At 45.4% G+C, this 10394-nt stretch overlaps 1 protein-coding gene across 3 annotated transcripts in view; it reads left to right on the top strand.

Moving 5' to 3' along the window:
• Positions 1–2436: 2436 nt before the first annotated feature.
• The window catches only part of KCNH1 (potassium voltage-gated channel subfamily H member 1), a 194557-nt gene continuing 186599 nt past the window's right edge, over positions 2437–10394 (top strand). For 2 of the 3 annotated variants that reach the window (XM_072856860.1, XM_072856862.1), the window contains exon 1: positions 2440–2664. In XM_072856860.1, coding sequence (XP_072712961.1) covers positions 2592–2664 — 73 coding nt within the window. In that variant the 5' untranslated portion in view covers positions 2440–2591. Of the gene's footprint in view, positions 2665–10394 lie in introns of all 3 variants that reach the window. The other variant, XM_072856861.1, reaches the window with a different exon arrangement.

The following is a 10394-nucleotide window of genomic DNA, read 5'->3' as shown; positions in this document are numbered from 1 at the left end:
TTTGTATCATTTGCAAAATTTACCAGTAATGGCAAGAAAATTAGTATAGAATTCAAAATAATGACAGTGAAACATTAACACAGTGTCCTTCTGCACTAGTGGTGAAAAATTCATATCACCAGCAGGAATCTTATTTTGCAGTGGGGAGAAAGGCTAAAGGATGTAGAAGATAAAGGAGAAATCTTCCATTTGCTGTAACATTTTATTCATTTGCAATGTTACAAGGCAGATGTAAACCCCAACCTAGCTAAAATGGCACCTTTGACATGGAACTTGTAGGATTAAGTATGATGCTCTGAAAAATTAGATAATCAGAGCTAGATAATGAGAGACTGGACCACACAATGCAACACAACCTGTAGCCAGTCCACCCTTCATGGAGTTCCAGAAAAAATACGGCTTTTCTTTCTTGCTCTGGGTCCCCTTGCTCCCACTTCTGTGTACTTGCTGATTCAGTTTAAAATCTTCTTTTCTTTAAAGGCCTCAAAGTTTCTGTAATGCATGCCAGCTGCCAGATGTCTCCAAGTCATAGATATTCCTGCAGAGCCTGGCAGAAGCTAAGATAGCATGCACTTATCTAGCCCTCTGGCACAGTGGCTTAGAGGAATAATGAAGCAGTCTTCCCAGTTTTTCAAAACCTCACTCTCGGTTGTTAGCAGTTGTGTAAATTCAGTGTCAAAGGTTACAGTTACAATTTTTCTGGGGAAATTGCCGGAGAGTTTAAGATCTCTTCAGGTATGGCCTGTGCTGCTGAAGCTGGCAGGAACTAAATAACCTGGGGTCTTTGTATGTACAGTTGTTGGGGATAGACTTAGATGTGTAAAGATGCAAATAAATGCTTCTATGGGATTTTTCAAAATCCAACAACATTTCAGGGAGAATTAGTTGCCTTTTTGCAACTTCAGGCGCTTGATTTTTCTCTCCTAACCTGTCTCTCTTTGGCAGCAAGTCCAGGGATGCCCAGTATACATACAGTTCATGACCACTTCAAAAGCAGCTTCCATCGCACAGCTACTTCATATGCCTGGCAGCAGGGCTGGGCCATTCTGAGGTTTTAGGAGTCACCCAGGTCTCCGGCTGTGTGAGGGGCTGCCGACACTAGGATGCTCTGGGACTTGATCTGTAGCTCCTGCTGCAAAGAAGTTGTCACCTGCCTCCACCCCTCAACTCTCCACAGTACGTAGTGTATGTCCTTTCACTTAAAAATGCTGTGGGAGGCAGGTCGGCGGCAGGAAGATCAGGCTTTTGCGGCAGTGCGTGTGTACAGTCAGCATTCGGTCACAACCACGGGCCACGCTGCGCAGCTGAATCAGACTCTGCATGTGGCCGTGCTGGAGCGGGCTGTGGTTCCTGGCTGTGCTGCGGCCCTGGCCCGAGCATTACCTGGGAGAGAGCTAGCTGGGCAGTGCCAAAATTCTGTGGGAGCCGTGCTGATGCTTAAAAAGCCTGAGTGACATGGACCGCTGTCTTTGCCATGCTGCGTTTGCTCCTGTCGTGAGAAATGGCTTTTCCCCAGACAGGATCATGCGGAAACACACTCGGGTCTTGAATATGCCCTGAGGTGCGGAGCCCGAAGGTGCTGCACCTAACGAGGTGTTACAGCAAGTAAATGCCAATGCCAGCAAGAAAATCTGCCTTTTAAATTAAAAAGACCTGAGTATTTTCCATTTACTGATAGATTGGTAAGGGGGAAAGAACAGTCGTTTAATCCCCGAATGAAAAACTGTTGTAAATTAAATATTTCAAGGCGTTTAAGACCTGTCAAAGGTTGTATTTAAATAGTGTATCTCGCTGCTTCCACTGAGCTGTTAATCAGTTTGACCACGTAACGCTAAGTAGCCTTCTGAAAGAAATCATCGTAGGAAAGGGTGAAACGCGAGCCGGGGTGCTAGCGGCCAGCGCCAGCAGCCAGCCGGGGGGCTGAGAGCGAAGCCCCCGGTGTTTCGCGGCGGCGTCGCAGCCGGGGCGGGAGGCAGAGGTACCTCCCGCCGCCCCGGAGAGCTGCCGCCATGAGTTTGTGAGCGGTTTTAAAGCACTTGGCGCTTCTCGGCCCCCGGGGCGCAGCGGCGAGGGGCCGAGCCCCGCCGCAGCCGCCCCAGGGCGGGTGAGGAGGGCGCCGTGAAGCGCCGCCGGCCCCTGACGGGCAGAGCCCTCTCAGGGACGCCACGTCCCCCCGCGCCGCGCCCGTTGGGGAGCTGGCCCCTCGCGCGCCCGCCCCGCGGCCCCCCCGAGCTGCAGCCGCGAGCGGTGCCGGCGGCGGCTCTGAGCTCCCGGGGCGGGCGGGCGCCCCCCAGCCAGCGCCGCGCCGCGCCGCGCCGCCCCCAGACGATGGCGCTGCAGCACCGGCCTTGCGGCGCGGCGGCGCGGCGCGGCGGCGGCCGGCAGGGGGCGCCGCGGGGAGGTCCGGCGGCGGCGCGGCGGCGGCCGCGGGGCTGTGGTGCGCGGGAGGCGGCGGGAGGGCTGATGCCGCACAGCCGTGCCGGTCCCGGCGGAGGCATGAGGCGCGCGGGGCGGGCGGGGAGCGGCGCGGCAGAGCGCGGGTCGGCGCGACCCTGAGCGAAGCCTCCGCGCCGCGCTCCCGCAGAGCGACTATGGCCGGGGGAAGGCGAGGGCTGGTGGCGCCTCAGAACACGTTTCTGGAGAACATCGTGCGACGGTCTAACGGTAAGGGGGCCCCGGGGCTGAGGGCGAGCTCTCACCGGGGCGAAGCCGCCTGCCGCTTCCTCGGCGGGGGCAGCCCCGGGCGGAGGGGGGTTGAGCGCCGGCCGCTCCCAGGCGGTTCCGCCGAAGCGGCGCATCCAGGTGCCGCGGCCGAAGCCGGTGCCGCCGGCCGGCTGCGCCGCCCAAGTCCTGCGGAGAGCCCCCGGGCCGGGCAGCGGGGCGGCCGCCTCCCGGCGCGGCTCTGGCTGCAGGTGCGCCGGCACGGCGGGGCGCCCGGGGAGAGCTGCGGCCGGGCTGCGCCCGGTGCGGGGCGAGATCCGCGCCCGAGGGACGAGCCGCGGGCAGCGCCGGGCCTGACCCGGCGCGGGGGGCGAGGGCGGTCGGGGCGGCGGTGGGGTCCGGCGCTCGGCGGGGGCTGCGGCTGCGGGGGCACGGCGGCTTCGGGCGGGGAGGCGGTGCGGGGATTCAAGATGGTCTCTGGGAAGGGAAAGCCCGGTGCTGGGGGATCGGGGCGGGCCGCCTGTCTGAGTTGAAGGGGAAGATTTGTCATAAGTGCGGAGAGAGTTTGCCATTTTGAGGGCTGAGGGTAGGTAATTTGTCTTCCTCGTGCACTGTAACCAGGTCTTTCTCCTGGAAAACTGTGGAGTGGAAAATGCCTCGAATTTCACAATTGCATGCAAATATGCATTAATGTTATCCAGATTCTTTCACTTAGGGACTGACCAAAAGCTGCTCCCTCAGTAAGCCTGCGACCATGCAGACCTTTATGTATTTGTTTAAACCTAGGCATGGGCATTGTTTTAAAGCTCTGAGCCTAAGTTCTGCCATTTTTAATGCTTCCATTGACTTCGATGGGGTTACTTAAGGGATTAAGAACTTGGAGTATGATTGAGAATATGCAGGATCAAGCTCCTCTTGAAGACAAGACAAGATGAGTTAATTAACTAAAAATATAGTCAGTTTGTTCTGATAAGGCAAAGACAATTAACCCTCTTGATAAGCAGGTAAGCTTGATAAGCTCAAATTATCCAAGGAATGATTTTCAATTTTTTTTTTTCAATTAGACGCTATTATTGGAGAAATAGCCTTTGATAAGACCATATTTTCACATAAAACTGGGAGGCTCTTGTTATAGGTTGTTTCTCTCTGCAACTTTCCTGTAGAAGGGAAGGGGTTGGAAGCTGCATTCCTGAAAAAATACTCACCATTCTTACAGTGAATCTTGCCCTCTCTTTTTTTAAAGACGAAATGTTACATTTCATCACATTCAGGCTGCTTCTCTGATCTTCCAACATCAGTTATCTATGGCTTTTCTCAAAACTGCCTTGAGTTTGTAGATTATTTTTCTCATTAAAAACCAATTTTCTCTTTTGCCTTTCAGTGCCAAAACCTTGGTACAATAAATCAGTTGAGGTTTGGAGATGGGAAGAATCATGCAGCAGAAGCTATGCTGTGTTTCTTCCTCTTTTCCCCCCACTATTAAGAAGGTGTCATAACAAAGCATGGTGCTAGACAGCACAGGTGAAATGACAGCACTCCATTTCCAAATGCTCAGCAAGTCCTGAGGGCTGTAATCAATAAAAGTTTTTAGATTAAGCCTGGTAGGAAGTGATGCACAGTTCAGACATATTAGGAGAAGCTTAGGGAAGTGACTCAGGTTTAGAAGCCAATTTCTTCTGTAATGTGCCTTTTAGTTTTTGCTGGACCCAGTCCAGCTTTGCTGTAAATGTGATGCCGTCACATATGAATGCTGTATGAATCAGTTCTAACGTGGGACCATCAGCCTCTTTAACCTGTCTCGTTCAGGAGACAAGGATAATCTCCTTTCTCTCCTCGTCAGGCAGGGCTGTGCTGGCCAGCATGGGGGCAGGACAGGAACCTGCCGGTTCCTTGTTGCCTGTCTCGTCTTGGCCTGCCTACTTGGCCTTTGAGATTATTTGGGATGCCCACAGGATGAGTGCTTAAATGGGCCCATAAAGCTTGAGGTTTGGCTCCCCCTTCTTGGTTTCATTCGATTGGGTAGTAATGTGACCCACAATGAAACTATCTAGGCCATTTGGGATTTGCCAAATAAACCTTGGGCTTGTTGTCAAACTGTATTTGCTGGCACATGCAAGCAAGTTAAGTAGTGCCAACAGATATTGAGTTGATACAGATATAGGAATGTTCTTAATTTGGGGAGGATTCCCTTTGAAGGGAGAGGAATTTGGTCCTAGAACAGAAATAGATACTGAGTAAGTGCTTCACTTAAAGGTACTTGTATATGAGATGCATCCTCAGTCACAGGTGAACTGAAGAAAACGCATTCTTGCTATGTGTTATATTTTGGGGCAGGGGGTGTTAACTCAGTGAAAGAGGCTGTACGGTAATAACAAAGTAATTGGCATGCAACCTCTTTTGGAAGCATTGCTCTAAGGACAGCACTAATGATACCATTTTTTACCACTAGTTTAACAAGGAATTCTTTGGACAGCCTTTCATATTAGATGTGGGACTGGTAAGCTGATGCACGTTCAATGGCTAAAGGTGCGTTCAAAAGCTAAAGCAGTGTATGCAGTCATGCAAGTTCAGAGTTTTTCTGTTAGGGTTAGTATTTTGGTCGTGTTTATATCACACCATCTGCAGCAAGACTCACCTCAAACTCCGTTGGTCTGAATCATCTCCTTTAGAGTTATCAGGGATGAGAGCTGCTTCTTAGGTTGCAAATCAGCTGAGACAGGTTCTCATGCACTAAATGCCAGCCAAAACAGCTATGCTAGGGTTAGAAGCTGCACAGTATTTCCTCTCCACACATTGGAGTAAAGAAGGAATTGAGAATTTCTCAGCCCGTCCTGGGATGGCCTTATGATAGCACACATAGGAAAGAATATATAAAGTGTCAGCTGCCTAGACCTGTGGAGCTCATCTGGTCCTCTGTGATTTCTTCTCACAAGAAGACCTTTGATTGAAGTGTGAACCTAAGGTTCTTTCCTCTTTGAAATGAGGGACACCATAATCCTGCTTGTTTTGTATTTAATGTTTAAAAGCTGTGTTTCTATACTAGCCATGTAGAGCTGCAAAAATAAATGGTGCATGTAGTGCTTGGTTGACAAAAATTTGTTTGAAGCATTGAAATATTAAAAGACCAGAATACCCAATGGGACAGAAAATGAGCCCATGTTGTAAAACAGTGCAGTATGTAAAGAATCACTAGCCCCTGATGGTTACTGCTAATGTGATATTAATGTTTTTCTCAGGTAATGTAATACACCCACAGTATACAAGTAGTGTAACAATAACAGTTATAATCTTGGTTCATGGCCAAGGCACTCAATTCCAATGGTGCAGTATGTTATAGAGAATACTGATTCTTTGTGATATTCCAATGCTTTATCAATAACTGGAGGCAAAAATACTTTTCAGTTTACGTAAATGCCAGATAGATTCTGCAGTCCTTCCTCAGTCAAAATTCTCACTGAAGTACATGATAATTGTGCGTGTCTAAGGATGGCAAAAGCAAGCCCTGTGTTTACATGGCTTTGGAATTTCAATGGAAGTCACAGATGCTTTTCTGATTTATTGACAAAACGAGGAGGTTGGAAGAACGGGAGGTTAGAGGGCATAAGGCTTGTATAAACTTAGTCTTGCTTTCACTAAATCCCCTGGGAACACCCTAAGGAGACATCAGGTATGGAAGCAAACCTGCACCCTTTGATGGAGAATGCAGCAAGTTCCCTGTAGAGGGAAATAAAACGCACCCTCAGACACACATCCTGAGAATAACAGACATTTCCATGATTTATGGCATTACTTCCATTGGAGACTATAAAGTCCCAGTACAATAAACATTCTGCAACCTGGGCATGCTAACCTTGTGCCTTGCCTGAGACCTAGGAGAGAAATTAACTTTATAATAAACATCTCTGAAACTGAAAAACCTGTTTTTGTGTTCAGCCAGAGAAATGCAAAGGAAACTAACAGAGAATGAAGAACTAAATTGAGTTTTATTTTCATACTTTTGCACTTGAATAAAATGTTCATTTAAATGAAATGTTTGCAAAGGATCCTTAACCTGACAATGCTGTGTCTGCTGCAACCTGGCCCTGCCTGCCTTCCCTTCAAAACTTAAAGCAGTGAGCAGCAAGCTATGGAGACGCAGACCTGGCAGCAGCTAAAGCGATTTGGGTCCAGAAGCAGTATAGGCATGCTTCCCCAAAGGAAGGGTTTACTATCTTAAGTGTTGTGGGTCTAATCTCTTTCAGACTACTGAGCTGCTATGTTGGTAGGGAACACATGTATGGACATGACAAGCTCTGCATCGCTTCTCCGTGTGTGGTGTGCCAAGGGTAGTCAGGTCCTGGGCATCACTGGGGTTGCAGGGGCATCACTGGGGTTGCAGTGGCATCACTGCAACACTTTTGGTAAATAGCATCAGTCATCAAAAAGGTATTTTCATACTGACAACAGGACTGCTTTTGTTGAAATTAGCAAGCACGTTTTAGGAGTGGAGTATACTTTTCTGTTTCGTTTTGATATAATATGTTTGGTTTCCCGACAGTTCATATATTTCCATAATTTTCAATGAATCTTCAGGCAACACTAGGTGAAATTAATTATTTGTAGAGGACCAGCTCAGAAGCCTTGTGCTGCAGGTAAATTACATCCTAGCTTGATCTCGTGAGCTTCTGCTGAATGGGGAAATGCATTTTCATGACTGTTTTAGACGTGAAAGTACTGAAAAGGATAAAGTTAACTGTGCACAGGGAAGAGCAATATTGACGTATTCCTTATTAGGTGCAGTGTCTGGGTTAAGCTATCCTAGTTCTTAAAGCTCCCAAATGGGCTGACTTGAAAGGCTGTAGCAGATAGGCAGGAGGTTTTCTGCTCCATACTGCCAGTTTGAAGTCTCATCCACCTTCTGGACTTCAGTGGGTTAATTTCAGCATAAAAAACCCAACGTAATGGAACAGAGAGGTCTGGCCTGGAGAATGCTTCTATTCACTTGTATGGAAGGCTCTTTGCCGGAGTCACACCTTGCAAAAAGTGCATGGAAAACTGCTGGATCAGTAATAAGATGGTGCGATATGTATAGAGTGCCTTTAGCTGAAGATTTTGTTTCTCTTGCCATTGTGCCTTTAGCTGAAGATTTTGTTTCTCTTGCCATTACTGTGGCTTGCCCTGTGCAAGGCAAAGTGAATGTTATCCTCTACAAATCTGGCATCCAGTGGTTGAACCTGAGTCTGTACCCTTTTGTATCTAATCCTGCAAGAGCCAATTTATTCAAGATTTCCTGTAAAATCACTTTTGGCTGAGTAAAGTGCACAAGTGTAGGTCTGTCTGTTGGCACTGATTAAAACAAGACATTTAGCTGTGAAAGTGGCAGACCTTCAAAAACCACAAGGGGACAACTTGTAGGTTCCGTGTTAAGCATGTGTTCCCAAACTGAGAATGAAACAGAGGAAAGGGTTTTGTTTCTTCCTGATCTTCCTTCTTTTCTAAGTTAACAACTGTGGAGACGCTTTTATTTTCATCCATGTTTTTCATACAGTTGGTCAGTACATCAAAATATCTATTCACTATTGACAATTTTTTTTTCAGTATCGCTTGAGTTGAATATAAAATGGCTTTTGCTGGCTTTTGCTAGGTCAGAAGTTTCTAGTTTTGTGTGTGCATCTTTATGCATTTAGAAATGTACGACCTGATTTCCTTAAAATGACTTTTATAGATAGTAAGAAAAAAACCCGTACAACACAGATGATAGATAATGCATTTTAAAATTAATGTTCTGAAAGCTCAAGAAGTTCTACTGTGATAATTCAACATATCAATCCATTTCTGCATTAAATCCTAGAACAAGATCATAAAACAAATCTTAGTGAAACCCATTCATTGGAGAATTTGTTAATGCATTTTTGTAACTCATATAGCTAAAAGTGAGCAGGGAGTTAGGTCTTGTCAAATGCTTTTAAGGCTTTTGATGGCTGTAGCTGTAATCAGTAAATCAATAGGCTTCTTTAAACTGATGGAAGACCCATGTAACTGATGCAACTAAAACATGCTTTTTTCTGGATTTCTTTTAAGATCGGATGGGGGGGGAAAACCCCCCCTGACCAGTTAAATGGTGAAGTCTCACTGCTAAACAGTATTTTTGTCCTTTATTAATAATGGTGCAATGTATGACTTTTACAACTGATGAACTTTCTAATTTCTGAAAATTATCTCATGCTAAGGTCACATTTTTCTAAATGTCTTTTTTTTTTTTTTTTTTTTTTTTAAATTTATCCGTACAGGCAGTACTTCAGGGATAGGGAAGGAATGATGCTATGCATAAAATACATATGACAGCTTCCGTGCACTTTCCATTTCAGCTATTCTTGGTCCATTATTCTGCACCAATTTGTTTTACTTTTAAAAAATACAGATAATTATGAAGATTTTATAGCTGCTAGTGTTGGAAGGATGTATTCTTTTCAATTTACACTTTTCTCATGGTAGAGGCCTACTGTGAAATATTTGCTATAACAGTGCAAAATAACAAACGTTGAGATGGAACCAGTAGTTTTTATCTATACTGCTGGCTGAAATTAGCATTCATTTTCTGTAATGATTCAAACTTGAGTCACTTGAAGTTGTTTTAGTTAGTGTCTCTTTTGTTATTTGTGGTAAGTATGATGAAATATGTTTTTTAATAATTCTTTTCAGCCTGTACTTGCACTATGCTCTGGAGTGCACATGACAGTGTAAGTCATGTTTGAATGAAACATGAAATGCCTGCATGTAGTGGATTGTGTTCATGCTGTACCAGCCAAGGAGCTTTTAAATCCATTTTTGTTTCTGTAAAATAGTTATATGAAACTTTTATAAAACATGTAAGTGCAAATGAACCTATCTATAGGGTTTTATAATATGTTGCTTTGTATTAGAGTGAGGCTACAGCTTAAAATAATTTGGTCTCGATATTAAGGATGTACAATTTTGAGGCCACTATATCATTATTCTATAGAGAGATCAAGTTGTTCAATGGAATGTTTAAACATTGATGCACTCCCACTCTAGGAATGAATACAAGGAGATAGTGAGTGGATGTGTGTATCCATGTAACACCATTGACTTCTACAGGAGAATGTGGGTGGAAGAGCAGAATTTTGTCTATTACTTTTATTTTACCCTGTGAATAGTCTTCGGTCCTTTGAGCAGCTCTGTACTTGCTTTGAATAGTTACAGCACTTCTGTTAAGATGAAAATTTGGTTGGTTCCTGTGTCTTTCCTCCCTGAAGTGTGAGCCTTGAATCCCATGTATGCAAAGAAAGGATTGAATAGATGCTTGAAATTCAGTTTGACTGATTTGTACTGATTTAGGGCCATATTTTGATCTCAGAAGTTACATTTGAACAATGTAACTAATCAGTGTGCCCAATGCTGCTGTTTTACTTTTTTCAAAGCTAAGACTAAACATGAGCAAAAATTCATACATACCTGTCCTTTGCCAATTGTTAAAGCAAAAGCACGGTATGAGCTGTGTGACTGGAGCAATTGTGACAGGTCTACTTATAAACAACGTTCTATGTCCATGCATTGTGTTCCTTACAAAAAATGAAACCATCTCTTTTTTTCCCTGTATCCAAATGATGCTACTTGTGATGCAAAGTCACAAGTTTGTAAATACCAGCATTGTTTAGAAACTCATCTGTCCCTTGTACTTAAGCTCTATGATAGAGTCTTTAATCATATGACAGTTGCACATGATTTTTGCC

The sequence above is a fragment of the Ciconia boyciana genome, chromosome 3, assembly GCF_034638445.1.
Source record: "Ciconia boyciana chromosome 3, ASM3463844v1, whole genome shotgun sequence".
Classification (NCBI taxonomy): Eukaryota; Metazoa; Chordata; class Aves; order Ciconiiformes; family Ciconiidae; genus Ciconia; species Ciconia boyciana.
Note: the sequence above shows the minus strand (reverse complement) of the source record. Positions and strands in the feature narration are given on the sequence as shown.